General features: G+C 25.9%; 2 protein-coding genes across 3 annotated transcripts in view; one reads left to right on the forward strand and one right to left on the reverse strand.

Moving 5' to 3' along the window:
• The first annotated feature begins 601 nt into the window (after positions 1–601).
• Positions 602–8,833, forward strand: LOC129618535 (putative uncharacterized protein DDB_G0286901). The gene is made up of 6 exons (XM_055533339.1): positions 602–940; positions 1,145–2,551; positions 2,613–2,748; positions 6,268–6,422; positions 6,641–7,732; positions 7,799–8,833. Exons 1-6 carry the CDS (start codon positions 781–783, stop codon positions 7,939–7,941), a joined length of 3,093 nt encoding a protein of 1,030 aa, XP_055389314.1. The 5' UTR covers positions 602–780; the 3' UTR covers positions 7,942–8,833.
• A 2,296-nt stretch (positions 8,834–11,129) lies between these two features.
• LOC129618592 (tyrosine-protein kinase Dnt-like) overlaps positions 11,130–22,009 on the reverse strand; it is a 69,095-nt gene continuing 58,215 nt past the window's right edge. Inside the window, exons 2-5 of one of the 2 annotated variants that reach the window (XM_055533432.1) lie at positions 12,935–12,957; positions 11,748–12,879; positions 11,356–11,652; positions 11,130–11,286 (exon numbers count right to left, since the gene is read on the reverse strand). In XM_055533432.1, coding sequence (XP_055389407.1) covers positions 11,175–11,286; positions 11,356–11,652; positions 11,748–12,808 — 1,470 coding nt within the window. In that variant the 5' untranslated portion in view covers positions 12,809–12,879; positions 12,935–12,957 and the 3' untranslated portion in view covers positions 11,130–11,174. Of the gene's footprint in view, positions 11,287–11,355; positions 11,653–11,747; positions 12,958–22,009 lie in introns of both variants that reach the window. The other variant, XM_055533431.1, reaches the window with a different exon arrangement.

The following is a 22,009-nucleotide window of genomic DNA, read 5'->3' on the forward strand; positions in this document are numbered from 1 at the left end:
AAGTGAAATTTCAAATGCTGTCGACTAAATCAGTGTTAAAGGTAAATTAATTGGCACGTTGCATTAAGACGATCTATTTTAAAAGGCTCTCATTTTTCTTATGAAGGAACTTATTTTACGTTTTGATATTATTTTGACATTTTGCTTTTGACAAGCTTTACAAAAACTATATACACATGATATTATTCAGGTATGTCTTTTAATTTTAAAATTTGAAATGAAATGAGAGAAAAAAAGTTGTGAAGAAAATATAGAAAACGGACCAATGAATTAATTTTAATAGTTGATTTTAGTTTAAATTGCTAGTTTATGGGCATTTATAGTTGATTACATTTACAAATGATATTTCAGATTACGGGATTTACGCGCACAGAGAAGTATAAAAAATTAAAATGCAATTATTTTTCAATGTGTCAATTTTTTACCATAGTAATTTGATTATAGTAATTTATAATTTTTGATCGTGGCATTATTTTAATCAGACTTTACTGTATAGAATGGTTTTTGACAACTGACGTTTAAAACTGAGAACATTTTTTTTCTCTGAAATTTTTAATTTTACTAGAAAGAGTGTTAGATAGAAGAGAAATAGTTCGCTCGATTTATTGATTTTATTTTTTAATTTTCATACTCTTGTCAGTTGTGTTGCGTGTATGTAGGTTGTGTTTTACTTGGCTTAAAACAAAATAATACGCAATTACACACGGATTGAATATTTTAGGAATTAAAAAATTTATATAATTGATTGCTTTCTAAAATAAACCAAAAACGAAAAAAAAAATGTCGGTATTAAAAATTGTATGTTCTACCAATGAAGATGATACTAAAATCCTTTACATGGATTCACCGAAAAATTTTCAACAGCTAATGAGCTTTATTGAAGAAAATTTCAAAATTGAAAATGCATTTAATGAGTTTTCATATTATATTTATTGGATTGGTAAGTAAATATAGGAAATTGCAAAATATTTTCAAAAATAAGGAAAATAGAATATGCAATTAAGTATAAACAATTTCGCCTTTTTTAATATAATGTACATATATGTACATACCCACGAAATTAAAATTTTGTGTACATTCTTAAGTACATATCAATATCCCTGCTTACGATTTATATTATAAAGTATAACATAAAATTTTTCAGATGACGAAAACGACGAGGTGGAGATAAATAACAACTATTCTTTTGATATGTTTTGCCGATTTTCTTCGATACAAAAGTTGTTCGTAGAAATCACTGATTTGTCTGATGGACAAAAAAATGAAAAAATTCAAAACTTGAATGAAACGCAAGATGATAATAAGAAAAACAATGAAGAAAGTGATGAATTTTGTGAAACTGTGCATACAGGGGTTACATGTGATGAATGCAATGTTTCACCAGTTATCGGTTTTCGTTATAAATGCTTAGAATGTGAAGATTACGATTTGTGTGGTGTTTGTGAAAAGAACAATGTACACAGTATTCACAAAATGATTCGTTTGTCCAATAAGATACCAAAATGTGAAGATTTTTCTTTTGAAACCAGTTCACCAACGAACGATTTCTGTACAATTGAAGATCAATCATCAAAGAAAAATGAATCATCATCTTCAAGACAATATAAGCATGATGAAAATAGGGAAAATAAAAATCATAAGAAAACTTCTAACCCAGGTTTGTTTGCAAATTTATTTCAAATGATGTCTGGTATGGCTGAAGGAGAAACTTCTGCTAAAAATTGTGAGAATTCAAATGAAAAAAATGAAAATAATTTAAACCGTGGTGGGAAAAGCAGTAATGGAAATAATGAAAATAATCCAAATGATAATAATGATAAAAATAAATACAAATTTAGCTACAGGTTTGGTTCTGATAATGAGTATAAGGGTAATGGTTTTAGCTATGGTCATACAGGTGGCACTGGATATGGTTATTGTTCTAATAGTAATAGTACTAATAATAATAATAATGGATTTCGGCCTAATGTTAGGGCATTTGGTTTCACAAACCTTAACAATTCCAATCAATCTTTTAATCACTTTGCAAACGTTAATGGAAAACCTATCGATCCAGAAATACTTAAAACTGGAGTAAATATATTTACAAATTTTGGTGAAAAGATTTCAACTATTATAGATTCAGCTAGTGGTACTGTTGAAGTAGATGTTAACGGATCAAAGACAACTTTCAAAACAAAGAAAGAATTTAAAAATATTTTTGATCCAAAAAATATGGAAGAGCAAGAGGATAACAAAAACAAACGTGAAGAAAAAACTTCAAATGAAAATGAAGAAAATACTAATGGATGTACTTTTAATAATTCAAAAAATTCTAAAGAGCAAGAAAATGACGACAATAATGATGATTCAATTAATTTGAACAGCTCTAAGCTCGATAATGCAAATGAATTCGTACCATTTAATATAAAAACATTTCCCTGTAGTTATAAATTTAAGCTAACCACTGATGATAATAATCCAGTATCGGTAGTTTTAGAAAGTAATACACCTGTAGAGGACAATGCAGATAGAAAAAAAAATGTTACGACCAAATGCATTTATCATGAAAGTAAGTAAATAAAATATATTTAAATAAACACCATTAAAATTTTGGTTTTTTTAATTTTTAGAACCTCATATTAATGATTCAATCATCGCTATGATGGACATGGGATTCAGTAATAAGGGACAATGGTTGACTTATTTATTAGAATCAGTGAATGGTGATATTTCGCAAGCTTTAGATTTATTGAAATCTTCAAAATAGTTTCTAAAGGATTTCATGTAAAATACAAGCAAATTATTGCCGATTTGTTCAAGTGTGATATTAAAAATTTCATAAAAGATAAAAATATGCAAGAATCAATATTTTTAATTCATATTCCTTTTTCTCAATTAAAGAATACATATGAACAGTTTTAACATTAAAACTGTTTTAATTAAGAATTTTTTTTTTTATTAATTTTGTTAAAATTAAAATATCTGAATTGAAATTTTTTTTTGTAGGTAATAGAAATTTGTACTTTTATTTAGGTATTTATGTTTTTATTTTAATCGTTTCCTTGAAATTCATTTTGTATGTTGTGTGATAATAAAACGAAAGTGTTTAAGTTCAGTACGGCAATTTTGTTTGTATTTCTGTGGGTTTTTATTTTTAATATGCGTTTTTAAAGGCAGGTATGTATTGATTACTAATTAACTGCATTATCTGCATACATGTGTGCATCCTTAGATATGTAAGTATATGTTTCATACCCTGCACTTCGTGAATGATACCCTGATATTCTTGCTCAGCGTAAAATTCTGCGTCGATTTAGACATGTCCGTCCGATTGCACGATAAATCAAAAAAGAATAATGCAATCGACACCAAACTTTCACAAGTTTTTTTTTTGTGTTAAGGACGAACCCTATTGTAATTGGACTAATTTGGACAACGGTTTTATGTTAAATATTTCAAAAACTAATAAAGCTATACATGTGTCCAATTATATTCTACACTTGCTCTAGAAATTTTAATGGGATAGCTGCACCGGTTCGGGTGGCTGCCATACAACTCCAAAAGCAAATTTTTTAATTTGGAAGTCAGATTCATGACATTTGGCAGTCGTGTGTTCAATTATAGGTCTGACATATTTTTGAAGTTTTGGTGGAATTGCTTGACAGGTTCGAGTAGCTCCCATACAAGTCCAAAAGCTTATTCAAATATTTGAAAAAATAATAAAGTCAGATTCATGAAACTTGGCAGTCATGTGTCCAATTATAGGTAAGACATATTTCTGAAGTTTTGGGTGAATTGCTTTACAGGTTCGAGTAGCTCCCATACAAGTCCAAAAGCTTATTCTAAATATTTGGAAAAATAATAAAGTCAGATTCATGAAACTTGGCAGTTATGTGTCCAATTATAGATCAGACATTTTGTGAAGTTTTAGTGGAATTGCTTGGCAGGTTCCGGTACTTGCCATACAACTCCAAAAGCTTATTTTAAATATTTGGAAAAATAATAAAGTCAGATTCATGAAACTTGGCAGTCATGTGTCCAATTATAGGTCAGACATATTTCTGAAGATTTGGGTGAATTGCTTTACAGGTTCAAGTAGCTCCCATACAAGTCCAAAAGCTTATTCTAAATAAGTATTTGGAAAAATAATAAAGTCAGATTCATGAAACTTGGCAGTCGTGTGTCCAATTATAGGTCAGACATATTTCTGAAGATTTGGTTGAATTGCTTGACAGGTTCGAGTAGCTTCCATACAAGTCCAAAAGCTTATTCTAAATATTTGGAAAAGTAATAAAGTCAGATTCATGAAACTTGGCAGTTATGTGTCCAATTATAGGTCAGACATACATATTTCTGAAGTTTTGGGTGAATTGCTCTACAGGTTCGAGTAGCTCCTATACAAGTCCAAAAGCTTATTCTAAATATTTGGAAAATTAATAAAGTCAGATTCATGAAACTTGGCGGTCATGTGTCCAATTATAGGTCAGACATATTTCTGAAGTTTTGGGTGAATTGCTTTACAGGTTCGAGTAGCTCCCATACAAGTCCAAAAGCTTATTCTAAATATTTGGAAAAATAATAAAGTCAGATTCATGAAACTTGGCAGTCATGTGTCCAATTATAGATCAGACATTTTGTGAAGTTTTAGTGGAATTGCTTGGCAGGTTCGGGTACTTGCCATACAACTCCAAAAGCTTATTTTAAATATTTGGAAAAATAATAAAGTCAGATTCATGAAACTTGGCAGTCATGTGTCCAATTATAGGTCAGACATATTTCTGAAGTTTTAGTGGAATTGCTTGGCAGGTTCGGGTACTTGCCATACAACTCCAAAAGCTTATTTTAAATATTTGGAAAAATAATAGTCAGATTCATGAAATTTGGCAGTCGTGTGTCCAATTATAGGTCAGACATATTTCTGAAGTTTTGGGTGAATTGCTTGACAGGTTCGAGTAGCTCCCATACAAGTCGAAAAGCTTATTCTAAATATTTGGAAAAATATTAAAGTCAGATTCAAGAAACTTGGCAGTTGTGTGTCCAAATATAGGTCAGACATATTTCTGAAGATTTAGTTGAATTGCTTGACAGGTTCGAATAGCTCCCATACAGGTCCAAAAGCTTGTTCTAAATATTTGGAAAAATAATAAAGTCAGATTCATGAAACTTGGCAGTTGTGTGTCCAATTATAGGTCAGACATATTTCTGAAGATTTGGTTGAATTGCTTGACAGGTTCGAATAGCTCCCATACAGGTCCAAAAGCTTGTTCTAAATATTTGGAAAAATAATAAAGTCGGATTCATGAAACTTGGCAGTTTTGTGGTCAATTATAGGTCAGACATATTTCTGAAGATTTGGTTGAATTGCTTGACAGGTTCGAGTAGCTCCCATACAAGTCGAAAAGCTTATTCTAAATATTTGGAAAAATAATAAAGTCAGATTCATGAAACTTGGCAGTTGTGTATCCAATTATAGATCAGACATTTTGTAAAGTTTTAGTGGAATTGCTTGGCAGGTTCGGGTACTTGCCATACAACTCCAAAAGCTTATTTTAAATAAAGGGTAAAAGGTAAAGGAGTAATATTTGCATCACTTGCAAATCATTTTTATTGAAAAATTTTACGAAACAATGCATTTTTATTCAAAGTTTCTAAATAAAATCAATTTCGAAAGTTGAAATTCTATAATTAAAACCAAAATATTTTTTAATAATATTCCATCACTTTAAGTGAGGCTTTTAATGGGTGGTAATTTTTAAAATTCTTCAAATATGCTATAATGTGTAGCTGCAACTCGTTTAAAGCATAATTTTAAAATTAAAAAAAATATGAAACATTCGAAGAATTTACAAATTATGTACAACCCTGGATGCTTAAAGTTCTTTTCTATAAGTACTACCATTGCTCATTTTCATTGTCATAAAGCTGTCAAATATATTGCATTAGAAGAATATTTTATTATTGTCATTTTGATTTCAGCTTTACTAATTTCATTTTAATAGAAAAATAAAAACAAAAAACTTCGTAATTCATAGTTCGTATTTAATATTGAATCTAAACTAATTAATAAGTCAACAGAATTTGTAATCTATTTCACAATATTGTGTTTTGTATTAAGAGGTACATATTGTAATATATGTATATTAATTTCCTATTTCATAAATTACTACATATGTATTCAGTAATTTGAATATAAGTAGGTACATACATACATATGTATTTTTTTTTAAATATTAAATATTTCAATATTTGCAGAATTTATTACACAAGGATACGAGATTAAAATTTTGTGAGCAAGAAAATGGCTACTGTAAAAATAGTTTTACAATCTCAAGAATTTGTTCGAGTTCTTTATTCTAAGTCTCTTGAAAATTATTCTGATTTAAAAAATTTATTACAAAAAAATATTGAAAAAGATTTCAACAAGAAACTATATTGGATTGGTGAGTAGAAAATTTTTCAATATAAAATACATAGTTAAAATTAAATCTGATTAAATTTCAAAGTTTTTTCACTGTTCAGCTTTTACAAGCATGCTCTACGATTACGATCCATGCATTGCTTTATATTTTAATTTCAATTTGTAAAAATCAACGAAAAAAATCTTCCAAGAATTTCCTTACAATAATAATGATGAATAATTATAACTTATGTTTTTTAGATAATAATGGAGATCGAGTTGAAGTATTTAATGAGACATCATTTAATAAGTTTATTCATTTATCTTCAGAAAAAATATTAATTGTAAACACTGGAATAAGTTTTAATAACTTAACAAACAGCAATGTTTCAAGGAATATAAATAATAATAATAATAACAATAATAATAACAATAACCATTGCTTTTATCGTCGTCATATTATAAATAACAATAACAACAATAATAATAATGGTTACGTGTATGGACGTAGAATAAATAATAATAACAATTGTAATGGCTCCCCGTATAATAGAAAACACATTGATAATAATTCCAGTATCACTAATAATAATAATAATTATAACAACAATAACAACAACAATGGCTGGGGCTATTCATTCTGTAGCAGAAATAATTCTTCAGGGATGATATTTACCTCTACTAACAACAACAACAATAATAATAATAATAATAATAATAACAACAACAATGGAGAAACTGATTACAGTTTTTTGTACGTTAATAATAATAACAATATAAATAGCAATGATCATGATGATGATTTTATATGCATTACTAACAATAATAATAATGATTGTTCAGTTGCTAGTATCACTAACAACAATAATAATAATTGTTTTGATTTCGGTGAGCCTAGTTTTATTGACATTGAACAATCTAATACTGATAATTTGGATCCTGTTAATATTACAGTAGACATTGCTGTTACTAGAAATAATACTACTACTAAAAATAATGAAAAAAAGGAGTCAAATCTAAATGATTTACCAAAATTTGATTCAGATGAATTGATTTCTATTGAAGATAATTCTGATATTGCAGACTCTATTTCTTTAATTAATGATAATGATGATGATGTGGAAATTGCTGAACAAGCAAATCCTGAAGATGAATCAAATTCAGAAACCAATCAAATGGAATGGAATGGCAATGAGGAAATAAATAAAAATCAGAAATCAAATTCTTCTGTTGAAGTAAACAGTGAATCTAATCAAAAGGATTTCCAAATTGAAAAAAATGTTCAAAATATTCAAAAGAATACAAAGTTGGATAATATTAAATATATTGATGCGAATACTACATACCATAAGAGTAAGTTCCGGTTATTTCATTCAAAAAATTGAATTTTTATTGTATAAAATTTAATATTTTTTTTAGAGTCACACATTAATAATGCAATTATTGCAATGATGGCAATGGGTTACCGAAATGAAGGAAAATGGTTAACTTACTTATTAGAGTCTGTTGACGGGAACATTAATGAAGCACTTAATTTGTTACAACCCGTAAAACAAAATTAATTTTATGAAAAATTAATTAAGGCAATATTTAAATATGTAATTTTTAATTACTTTTTTTTTATGAATTCTTTTTTCTTTTAGTTTTATTTTATAATTTTGTAAAAGATTTAAATAAATTTTATTTGCAAATATTAATATAAGACGAGTTAAGTTGACAAAGGGGTTAATTTAACATTTTGACGAGAATCGAGCTTTTCGAATAGAACATCATTAAATTTCATATATTTTCAACTGTGCTTTCATATATTTTCAACTCTTATAGCTAGAAACTTAATAGAAGACGAGATTGATCGTGCGCATAGGAAATAAGAAACAAAAAAATTAATAGTTTTACAATTTGTTAATGAAAAAATGTGTCACAATGCAAATGTAAGTCAATCCCTTTGTTCACTTTCCGCTTCAACTTCAACATAATATTTACATATTATTCAGATATTATTCAGATATGTACATATAATATTAACGTATATTTTGGCTTAAAATTAGATTAATTTGAATTGAATTTTGTCTTAAGAATTAAAAATGTACTTTTTTATCTATTTAAGAATAGGGTGCAATTGTGATATTATACATAATGGTGCATTCTTTTGACATCGTTTAAGACCTCCTGTACAATCTCTTTTCTATAAGAAGGATATTAATTTTCTTGTTAATGATTTTATTATTATTGATAAAACCAATGATATTTAGCACTTTTCGAGTGTTTAAGTCTTTTTGATTTCAAGAATTTTTATGTCATTTGACACTGAAAAATCCCAAGGAAATAAAAAGGAAGATATTGATTTTGCAATATAAATTGAAAAATAATATAAATATGTAAAATGAAATTGAATGCATTTTGAATTGCTTTAACGTAATCTTTACTATTATATAAAAGGAAGTTTAAATTTAATTATTCTGTCCTCAATAATTGCATTTTTATTCAATTGTTGCATATCATCAATGATGAAAGTGATGAAAATTTTAATCACACCAATAATTAAATATTTTATTTAAAATTCAAATGCTCTTTAGAGTTCGATGAGACGATGGACATTGGAAAACTGAATTAATAAAACAATTTAAATTTTGTTTTTACTTTTTATATATGTTTTTAATATTTAACATCTTAAAATTCTACTATAAATTTTTTTTTTTTTTCTGATTTTCCATATTTGTTTTAATAAAATTATACACAAAAAATGTAATTACATTTTTGTTTTCGTTATTTTTTTTTTTTCAGTTTTGCATAATGTAAATTATAATAATTTCATATATAAAAATAATTATATTTATTAATCATAGAAGTTAATAATAATATTTTAGTGTTTCATTATGTAACACAATTCTTAAAAATTGTGTATTTCAATTTAAAAAATATATAATATATTACAATTTTATATTTATTGCAATTGTTTATTTCGTATAATAACTAAAATTTAAAATGGCACTTATGTAAACTTAAAAATAATCAAATAAAAATCTAAAAAAAATTAATTACCTATGTGTAACAAAAAAAAAAAAAAAAAAATGAAAGCTTTTCATTTTGTATCGTGAATTAAAAATTTTCAGTAACTATAAGATTGAGATTTAAATGTCTTCATTATGAGTATTTTTTTTTTGTTTCTTAAATATATTAATAAAAAATATTCAAAATTTCAAAATTTCTCATCATCAATAAAAATTTAAGTAATTTGATCGCAGTTTTCATTTAATGTTTGTATGAATTGTATTTAAATTTTCGGTATAAATTGTGGGGCTCTTATAAAAATATTAAAAAGTTCGAATAAATAATTAAATTGAAGATCAATTCTGTTATATTCAGATCAATTTATTTTATGCTTTTTAAATTAAAAAATATAGTTTTTGCAGCAGTATCTTTATGTTCTCTAAGTTATTTAAGTTTTAAGTTAGATATGCGAAAGTATATTTTTTCAATTTATCAAAAACTCGCTTTCTAACATGTCTTTGGCATCTTATAAAATATAATAAATGTCTTAGAACGAATTTTATATTCGTTTTGTGTTCTTTAGGGGCATAAAATAAAATAAATTTTAACAGATATAGACAACTTGTTTAAATGACAATTTTTTAATAAATAACCTTTAGTTCTCGAAATGAATTCTGTACAAACTTGAATATTCGGTGTAGAGGTAAGCTGTGTACTAAATATTATTAGAATTCTAGTAATAACAGGATATATATTTTGGAGATTTAATCTATGTACCGAAATGCTTGGTGTTTTTGTACTCACGCTTGATTTTTTCAAATCTGCTCTAAATTTACTAGATTACTGTTATTAATTGCAATTATAGACTAAGCTATAAATGTTAGCTTGTAAATTCGAAAATCAAGTTAAAGGTGACATCAAGGTGTTGATAATATTAAAGATAAACGATTTTTTTCTATTGATAATGAAAATTTGAAATCTTACTTTAAATATATTTACAAATTAAATGTATATTTGTGGGTTAATTGAAAGTATTAAATAATCAAAACAATTTTAACTAATTTATTTATGCACATATTTTAAGAATTTTTTGTTTTAATGAAAATTTTATATTAATTTCAATATTCATAATGTTTAATACTTTCAATTGAATCATTAAAATTAAATTTTTGGCAGGTATTTTTGTTCTTTTTTCAATTTTTGATATTAAGGTATTACATAATATATAATTATTTTGTTTTTTAATATTAATATTTTATTTATTAAATTTTCGCTTTTTAATTATATATTTTATATTATTTTTAAATATAAAAAATCAATCATATTCTCTTAAATCTATCACATTTAATAATGGGAATATTATTCAAAAATATTGAGGTTTTCATTAAATTCGAAATTAATTTTATTAATAAAATTATCAAATTATTTTAATAATGTCCCATTACATAAAAGTTATAGGTCTAAGATAATTGTGGCGGTGAATGATTTTAAAAAATTTATATTGGCAATAAATTCAAAATATTATTTTAATTATTTATTATTTTGACTAGGTTTTCGGTTTTTTTTTTTAAATTATTTTATAGTTTTCAAAATTTAATATAAGAATAAATAATATTATATAATATAATAAGTATATGATAATATATAATGTAGGTTGTAATTATAATTATTCAATTGGTTTGATCTTTTGTAAAATTTTCCATTTAATTTTTTCTTTTCTTTTAAGAATAATTTATTACCAATTTATAATTTATTCTAAAAAATTTTCTTATTAACTAAATATATTTTGTGAATATTGAAATTTTTAAACATATTTTGTTAATTGTGAGTAAAAATCTGATAAACAACTTTGAAGTTGAATAAAATTAGGACGTTCAATTGGTGATAATGCCCAACAATATGCCATTATAGTAAATCTAAAATTATAATTAAGATTAAATATTAAAAATTTTTAATGCATTTAATGTAATTAATATTTTACTTACAGTTCATCTGGACAATTATATGGTTGTGCTAATCTATAACCATCTCTTAAATATAATTCCATTTCGAATGCATCAACTTCAGCATATGGTTGTTTTGCAAATGTACATAATTCCCACATAAGTACACCAAATGCCCATGTATCGCTTGCTTCAGAAAAATGTTTTTGTTGTATTGTTTCTAATGCTAACCATTTAATTGGACGATTTTCATTATCACCCAGACAATGATAATCACCAGGAAATAAATCTTTTGATAAGGAATTATCAGCCAATTTAACACATAATTGATCATCAATTCTGTTAAAAAAAATTTAAAGAATTATTTGTTTTGTGTTCGAATAAGTAAATCCGGATAAGTAAATCGGATAAAAGAAAAAATTTTTATTACTTACACACAATTTCTTGTTGCTACATCTTTATGTATAACACCATGTCTATGTAAATGTCCTAAAGCCATTGCTAATTGATTTGCCATTAAAACAATTTGTATTGTTGTTATACCACGTGGTATTGTATTACCACTTATATTATCCATTAAAAATAATTTTAAATTTCTTGTATTATTTGGTGCTGGATATAAAACATATGGTGTTGCATGATCTTCTATTGATACACCTAATACTGATAAAATACCAGAATGTTGTGCACCATATAAACTCATACCTTCTTGTAATAATAATGATACTTGTATTTGACTAGCACGTTGTGATACAGTTTTAACTAAAACCTCTTGATTATTATTATATGTTCCTTTATATACTCTACCATATTGTCCTTCTTGTATTAAATTTGATAAACGTACTCGACATCTTTGTACTGTTACTTCAGAAATACGACGATGAAATTGTTCCGGTTCAGATTGATAACCACTATTATGTGTATTATTATATCGTGGTAATGTTGCATATGTTGGATCACATGTTGATGGTGATAAATATATTGATGTTACAGTTGATTGTGGTATATTTATTGGTAATTGTAATGATTGTGTTGGTGGTGGTCTCTGTTGTATATGATGTATATGTTGAAAACTTGATGTTTTCATTAAATGATTTGTATTTATTGGTATACCACTTTTAACTGGACCACGTGCACAATATGCAATTAATAAAAGTAATGCAACTAATACTAATGCTAATACACCACCAATTATAAATGTTATAAAACCACTTTGTGGTGGTATTACCGTTTCTAATAATAATGGATCATTAATATTATTATCATCAATTTCTGAATTTAATAAACAAATTTTTTTTCGTTTTAATGTTATTTCAGTGATATTATTTAGGGCACGATTTAATATAACTTCAATTGAAATTGTTAAATGAACTTCAGCTGCTTTAAGACCAGAACATTTCATACCAATTGCAAATGTTTGTACTGATGTTGGTATATCACCAATTCGGGTTATATTTAATGTTGGACGTGGTAATACATCTGGATCTGATGACATAACATTTATTTGATATGGTAATGGACGACCAGCTAAACTTTGCCATGTAAATGTTATTTCAGATATTTGTGCTGCAATTGGTACAACAAAATGCATTGCATATTCATTTATTTGACCTTCTCTTACATAATAAAGTTCAGCTGAAAGACCTGCAAAATAAAAAGAAAAATAATAAATAAATTTTAGCAATAAATAGCTTAAATATTAAAAATTTGTATAATTTTAAAAACAATATCATAAATTGCATATATTTAGGAGGACAGGATTGTTAATTAATTTAACAGACGAGAAATTTTAAAAATTTACTTTTCTTTTTAAATATATGAAATTTTATTTTATGAGCAATAGCAAGCCAACAATGCCTCCTCCTCAGTAATTAGCAAGCCAACAAATCTACTACAAATTTACTTACTATTCATATACTAAAATTTATTTCACCATTTATAATTATTTTTCTTTTAATTATTCCAACTTTATTTTACTAATATAAAATTACATATTAGCAAATAGAAATTTAATTAATATTAATTCCATCATGATCATGACCATATTAAATGGCATAATTACTATATATGCCCAGGATTAAAAAAAAAAAATTAATAAGGCGAGACAGCAAACAAAAAAAAAAGATAATCCCTTTTATTTATTTTCATTACAATGTGGAATATATGAGGAAATTGACTCAGAATATTTTGTATACATATATAAAGAGAAAGTTGAATAATATGACAAGAAACTGAATTAAATTTAATATATCCTTTAACTGAAAAATGAAGACCTACCGAAACAATATCTTTTATTCTTTACTTGCCATTTTTAGGATAATAAGGACTATTTAATATAGAAATTATTGTAATATGTATGTGTGTATATATAAATATATGAGATATTATAAAATTAGGAAAAACAAATAGAAAAGTCGCGACATGAATTAACTCACTGTTATTTGAGAACTTATGGACGTTTCGAATTTCCTTGGGTTACAAAAAAATTATTTATGTAGGATTATTAAAAAAATCAATTAAACATTATAATGTACTTGTCATTTATAAGGGGACAAAATATTTCAAAAATTTATCGGATTAGTTATGACTTTGAATATTTTGCGACTTTGGAAAAAAATATGTCGAATTCACTATACTTAATATCAAATTATCATATTCGTTTGATTTATTCATAAACTGTCCATACAAAATAAGCCTAGCTTTATTAGTATATAATAAATAAAAAATTACTCTACATTGTTAATTGGAATTTGGGATTGGGGTACGGAAAATGGCTCTGCTTGATTGTCCTGATTTAAGGTAATTGGTGAGTGTTCTCACTGAACACTGCCTCTCGATGTTTCATCTAAAAAGGATTGACAAAGTAGGCAACGGAGTTTTCCATTTGTTTCTGGAAAAGAACGAAACGATAGAGCACTTATTATTTGAATGCGAGGCTGTTGCTCGTTTTGTAACCCGCAATATGATCTCGCGGCTTGATGTGGCTACTATACTGCGGTTTGTCCTTGGCCTGGGTATAAGGCTAATGTAGATGGGGAGGTTGAATCACAAAAGATCCCAAGGGTTAACGTGAGAGTGGCTTAAAAAAAAAACAAAAACTCCAGACTCATTAGTTGAAGGGCCGTTGCTATAAGTACTGCGCCATTTGCTCATACTTCATTTTTAATACCCAATGCTATGAGAATTCTTCAAATTAACGAATTCGTGATACATAATAAATCTATTCATTTTTACTATACTCAACTGTAACTCTATACATTTTAGAATATATTTAGAACTTTCTATGTAAAATTCTCCGAACTGAACTAGAATTACATAACACTTTAAAAATATACGAAAATCATAAATGAAAAGTGAATGGGAAAAAAAAAAAATAAAATTTCTGTTTTTTTTTCTGTTTTGTAAAAATTTGTCAGTTCCATTTTTCTTTTTTTTTTTGGTAAAGGTATGAAAACTAAATAGGTAAAACCAACTTTTTCTTGGTAACTACACGAATTATCGCTTATCATGTAATTTTTGTTTTTCGTTTTTGTGTGTTAAGTAGGAAAATTTAAAAAAAACAAAAACGGTAAAAAATAATTTTTACATTTTTTTTTTCCTATATACTTTTCTTATGACAGGTGGCGCTGAGTTTGAATTTCATTTTGTCATAAAATTGGTGTGGGGGCTTTTGGAAACAAAAAAGAAAAAAGAAAGAAAAATGACATAAAAAAGTTTATTTTTTTTTTCAGGTGTTTAAAAGGTTGTAAGTTTTTTTCTAAGAGAAAAAATTAGAAAAAATACATTCCTCTTTTCATTCTTCTTCATCTCACACCTTCTCATCTTGCATACTCTCCCACAAATATACTTGTGTTATGTCATATATAGTTAGAAGTTTTAATTGCAGTTTTTATCTTTCTTTACAAAAACAAAAAAAAAAGTGTCAAAACAATTTTCAAAGAAATCACAAATAAAACCAAAAATTTATCACCTCAAAGATAATGTTATAAAAAAAAGACAAAGTTTAAAGTGATATGGTCGTGACCTAATTTTCAACAAACACACGAGAGAAAACTTTGACAGAGAGGGGGAGGGAAAAATTCAGGTCGTTTGTATGAGCAAAAAATAGAGCGAATTCATATGATTTACTCCAAAAAATGTTTTTAATGAGGTGGGTGGAGGGGAGGTGGGGGAAACTGATGAATTACAAGAATTGTGTTTTCATGAGACTGCGTCTTTTGATCATTTAAACATTTTATTTTTAACGTATATATGTGAAAAATGATTTTGTTCCTTTGATTATTTGAAAAAAAAAAAATTTACATTTGTTATAACATTTTTGTTTTTTAATTTTGTTGAAATTTTTTAATCCTTTTGTATACCTTTTTCTTTATTCCTTTAATTAAATAAATTGAAAAGGAGAGAGAATTCAAGGCTATCCTGTATTGTGACAGAAGATTTTAAAATTTAATAATGTTTTTTAATGTGAAACTCATGTGTGCCCAAAAATTATTGTTCTTTTGATAAAACAAAGAAAACTATAAATAAAATAGAGCAAAGCTCTTTGTTCAAATTTTTGAATATAAAGAGTATAAATAGTATTTTTGAGTATAAAGAGCATTTTATTAATATAGATGCGTTCTTTTTAAGAGTGTGAATGCTCTAAATGTTTAAAATTTCAATATCACATATTTTTTCTTTTAATAAGTATTTCCATTTTCTTACAAATCACCCAAATTTAGCCCATTTTATAATTTTAAAATTGTCCCAATGGCATGATCAGAATAATGGCCTAGAATAGAGCAGACAAATTAAAAAAAAAAATACATGATTTTTGCAAACAACAATATTGAAACTCATTCCTCTATATATAGATAAGAAAAAGAGTTAACATGCTGCCTTCCTTGTCAAGTGAATAATGACAATAAAATTAATGATCTAAGACAAAGCGTAAGGTCAGGAATTGAATGTTGTTGTGATTAAATCGCAAAATAGAAATTTTTTTGGTGATTCGCAGATTTTTTGCATGCTAAGTTGCTCAATTTCATTTTAACAATTTGTTACTGTTTTGGATCCAGAAATAGCAAAAAAAAAAAACAGAAATCAGGCTTCAGAAAAATATTTATGCGGTTTTTCAGCGACATCTATACAACAGCATTAAATTAATCTTTATTCTTAATTCACTTTCAACATCAAAAATTTCTTCTTCTTTGAATTTTTTTCAAAATTATTCCAAACACTTTAATCATAATTTATTTGTTCTTTTTAGCAATTTTCCAAAAAAAAATTTGAAAAAAAGTGCTTATTAGTTCCACTCTGTCCGTCCATCTGTTCCCCCGTCGGTCCATGTGTCTGTTTACAAAACTTCTACACCCTTGAAGATAGAAAGCTTATATTTTATATGCACATATATCTTTATTAGAAACTTACTTCCGTATAGAAGAGAATTTTTCTCTATCTCCCTTCCTCCAAAAATTATAACCCCCTAAAACGCTAAAAATGCCATTTTTAAACAATTTATTGCAATGAAACTATAAGTATTTTTCAAATTTTGTAAACACAGAAAAGCAATGAGTTGCTTCTTTTATGGCGGCATACCATACTTGAACTTTAAAAAAACCGAATGGCCTTTAAAATTTACCGTTATGTAAAATCCATTTTTTTTTTAAATATTTGATATCAGTTTTCTTCTAGACTTCAGGTTATAGGAGCCTGAAAGATCATCCTAAATGTATGCAATTTTTGAAATCGTATATGGATGAAAGTAATTTTATTAGTGTTTTGGGTACACCTCACTTGTTCAAGGGAAAAGTGCTACAATACAAACCATTGGTTTGATCCAACTTTATTTTATTTTCTTTTTTAACCTAGATAAGATTTCCTTCTTTCTTTTCTTCTATATATATGTATATTAAAAATATCCTGTATATTTTATTTATATAAAAAGATTTTAATCGATTTTAAGTGTATATGTACATAATATGTGTATTTATAGTTGTATATATATTTGTATATTGTATGCAGAAATATAAAACCTACATAAATAAATTTTTAGAAATATTCCATTAACGTTTTATGTACTTATATATACAATATTACCAAATCTACGGATTTTACAACCTAGAAGTATGAAATATTACAATTTAACATTTTAGATTTCAATATAATTCATGTAGAAACTATTGTTCTGTGTACATATGGAGAAAGATATATGCATAAGTAGTTGTATCTATATAGTTAGAGTATATATGTATAGGTATAGCGAAAATTCGGAACAAAAGGAAAATCTATATATTTATTATTATGTTTCCAAATTTATTTTTTACATCCGTTTATTACATAATATCTGTTTATTAATGGTGTATGGTATGTGTATTAGTAAGGGTGGGCCATTTACTAATTTTAGTTTTAAATGGAAATAAAGCAACGTATACTTACTGTTATATGCTAGTATTTTCGACAATATATTTGGTTTATTCTACAATTAAAATTGTACTGCTGTGCAAATCAATTTGATGGGAGATATGAATTAAAATAGACACTCTTATGATGCCATCCCTTACTTAGTTAATTCACATTTATATTATTCGTATATAAAATACGAGATGGTACCTTTCACTTAGAAGTTATTGGTGGAAAAATTTTAGCATAATTGAGCTCGAATTTTTTGTTATATAAGAACAGAATGTCTGCAATTACTTTTTTGCAAATAAATGTTATTTAATTTTGTGACTGTTTAGACGATGGAAATTGTTACTGGTGGTCATCAATTTTTTAGTCTAATCAATGTGCAACAATCAACTTTGAAATCTAATAAAAATATAGTGTTTTTCCAATTTTAACTTACAATACAAATATAAGAGAATGGAATTCTTCCAAAAGCTTTCGGTATTGTTAAGTTTTCTTTGTTACTGCGCAGCCCAGTTATCTGTTTCGCCATTTTGGAAAATTAATTATTTTCAATTTTAGTTCAAAGCTTATATTCGTAATGAAAATATTGTGAACAAAACATATGTAATATTTCGATTGATTTCAATTTGGTTACAAAAATTCGGAGAGGGGTGAGTACTAAATCGTGTTGGCAAATGAAAAATTATATTGGAATTTTAAAATGATCTTTTTTGAAAAAATAAAAACCAAAATAGATAAATCATTATTGGCCCACCCATTATATGGCAAGGCTATTATAACAATAAAAAAACAAAAAAACTGTGAAATATTCATTATTATTACCCATAACGAAAATACTTACCATTGATTTCATAATTTAATAATATATTTTAACATTTATGATAATATCCTTTATATCCTTTATATTATTTGACCTTCTTTTTATATTATTTTAGCAGAATTATTATCTCTTTTTTTTGGCTAACACAATACTCTCGATTTTTTTTTATATTTTAATTCTGCAGTATACTGACATACATATATATATACAATGTTACGATAATAAATATTGTGTATTGAAATACATGTGTTTTTTATGAGTGTTTGTATATGTGTTGATATATGAAAATTATTGTATTCTAGTGGTTACAGGAATTTATAATTCAAGAGAACAGTAATTGATTTTTGAGTATAGTTAAGTTTAATATGAGATTCAGTTAAATTACGGATCAAATCCTTTTAAGAGGGAGATGTAGTGTTATCTAATTTCAAAAATTCTTGTGTATTTGTTCTGATCACAGAACATTTAAATTCGATACTGGTGTTAAAATGTTGTTTCCCTTTTAATAGAATAAATGTAAAGGGAATTTATGTTGATATTTTGTAGTGTCTGAAAATTCCGATGAATATCTCCCAATGAATACCAAATTAAATTGCCTTCAAATATTTGTGATACAATTAGTTCAAGACAATTCACTTAGGTAGTCATCAGGTCTACCAGTAAATTGAAGTTTTAAATTCAGATCTTGAATATTTTCAATATTAAATCAAGGAAGTATTTATTTCTCATGTTTAAAAATAAAAAAATTATTTGTCATGGCCATACAAGCGGTAAGCAGTTCATAATGTCATTATTTTTTTGATCTTAATAATTTTTCCTTCCTAAATAAATGTTTGGCACGTTATTGAAAGGAGAACGAAACACTTATATATATCAACATTGCAGAACATACTCCTACATAAAAGAGAATTAAGCATAAGCAATAAACCATTAGCCAAGAATAGGTTGAGAAAATTTATGATTTTTCTATTATAATTTAACTGTTATAAAATTGAACATATTTTTTTTTTTTGTTTATAAGAAAATTCAAGAATATTTTCAAACAAAAGTACATACATACAAATCTAATTTATGTGTGTACAAAATTCAAATGAAAATTGAAAATGTAAAGGCCAAAAGAAAAAAACCAGGATAAATAAGAAAAATATAAAAAAAATTGGAAAGCTTGTGTTATTGAAAATTTGTTATTAATAAAATGAATGAATTCAAAAATAGACGATAGGTTTGTAAGGAAGCACATTTCTAAGTGAGAACAATTCAAAAAATGATGTTCCACCTAGCTATATCCCAATTTGTTTTCTTAACATTGTTTTAATTATATTATTATTTATTGCATATTTTTAGGGGATTAGAACAAAATTTAAAGTAATTGCATTGAACCGATACAATTATTTGAATTTTTTTCATTATTTGATTAGATCTTTGGATTGATAGAATGAAAAGTGCCAATTTTAAAACTTTGAGTAGTAAGAAAGGGGCGGCTGCAAAGGCATGTAAAAAATTTTAAAAATTTTTATAGAAATTTTATTCTAGAGTAAAAAGTCTTTCAGCAATATCTGTATAATTTCTGTTTTTTATCTTAAATGGTGTAGGAGTTTTTAAAAAACAAACGCCCTGATTGATGGACGAATGGTCTAAGATAAACTAATCAGAAAATTTTTGTTCAAATTTGTTGAAAATTTACTAAATAATTAAACAACCAAATATTTTTTCATGATAATTTAGTTTAAATTGCAAATGAAGAAATGTTTAAAAATCATAAAATACCACATTAGTGTGTCACATCTGTGTTGTGAATAAATATTATGTGAACAGATGAGAAATAATGATTATTATAGCTAACATTTGTATAAGAACCATATACAGACTAGCCTTTAATATTAAAGGACACTTTATGTGGAATAATAGAACGAGAGAGTACGAAATTCAATTTAAATGCCAAAATAAAAAAAAAATCTATTTCAAAAATTTCTATTGTTATTGTAATTTGAGTGTTAACACATTCGAGAGAGAGGTAGAGAGAGAGAGAGAAAAATTGGAAATTATTATTGTTTTCTGTTTTGATTTTTTTTTTGTTATAATAATGGTGCCAACTTAAAAATTTGTGCCAAAAAATAAGAAATGTTTTATGAATAAAATGGCAAAAATCAAGAACATAAAAACAAAATTTTTATTATGAGTTTGTATAAAGAAAATGAAAGCAATGTTAGGTCTTGTCCTTTGTCATTTTTTTTTTGGAATTAAATTTAGGTTAATCTTCTTTATTGAAAATGAATTTTAAATTGCATATAAGTATATAAAGAATTATGTTTTTATGTAATAAATTTTGTGTTTTTCATGTACAAACATAAAAAAAATATTAGACATTTTTTTTTTTTCTTAAGGACGACAAAATTATTATAGCCAAGTCATCATCCATTCTTGATATATTTTTCCATATTTTTGATATTTATTTTCTATATTATGAGTATGAGACCATATAAGTGTTATTCAATTGCCACAGAATTGGGATTTAAATTTTTAAAATCGTTCAAAATATTTCTTTTTATCTGATCATAGGCCTCCGTCATTGCCATTCTTATATAATACTAAATAATGAAAAAAGGCTATAGCTGATAATGCCGACAGTTTTATTATCATTTTAATGCATGATAATTTTTTTCAAGTGATTGATATCTGAATAATGTTGTTAATGGGGTAATTTTCAAGAGCCTTTATTGAAGTCTGAAGTTCTACATAATAAAATGATAAGATAATAGGTATGAGTGAGAAATACGCTTATGCCTAATAATATAGTAAGAACGGCATTAATTTTAAACAATCTTCCCGAATTGGAAAACCCAAAAAATAATCTTATTTATTTTGCTATTCGTTTGCGTCTGCTCTTCTGTTCACAAAATTTTTATATTATTTAAGGTAAAAAAATGGATATTTTGTTGAGAAATAAATCTTATAGTAAAAATATTATTTTTTATATAGAACAATATTTTAAGGTATCTTCCTTCATATTCATGCTATAGCTTTAGAATGTTGTGAAAATATAAAATGTTGAGCAAATTACTGTGTCAAAATTGTAAATGGCCTATCTGGTTTCGGTGTACCTTATGGTAGTCCTCGTCAACGTAACTTTTTAGCTTAACCTATAGTCTTTAAACCGAAAATAATTTATAAATTTCGTAAACGAAAAAAGAGACGAACTTTAAAATAAACAACTGTTAATTAAAAAAAAATTAAATTTCTCCTAAATTTATGCAAAATTTTTGAAATTATTGATCACCTTTCAATTTTAATCATGCAATTACGGTAGCTGATTTAAATTTATTTTTATAGTTAAACTCGTTTTTTTTCACAATTCGATTTAATCTCAAATTTAAGAAATTTTATAGCCATCAATTAAATATTTAATTTCATTTTCAATTCCTCGCACTTATACTCCTAACGTTTACAAAATTCCGCTTCTTAACTTCCTGTTTCTTCGATTCGAAT

This window comes from Condylostylus longicornis, unplaced genomic scaffold (assembly GCF_029603195.1).
Source record: "Condylostylus longicornis isolate FDR11 unplaced genomic scaffold, ASM2960319v2 ptg000009l, whole genome shotgun sequence".
Lineage (NCBI taxonomy): Eukaryota > Metazoa > Arthropoda > Insecta > Diptera > Dolichopodidae > Condylostylus > Condylostylus longicornis.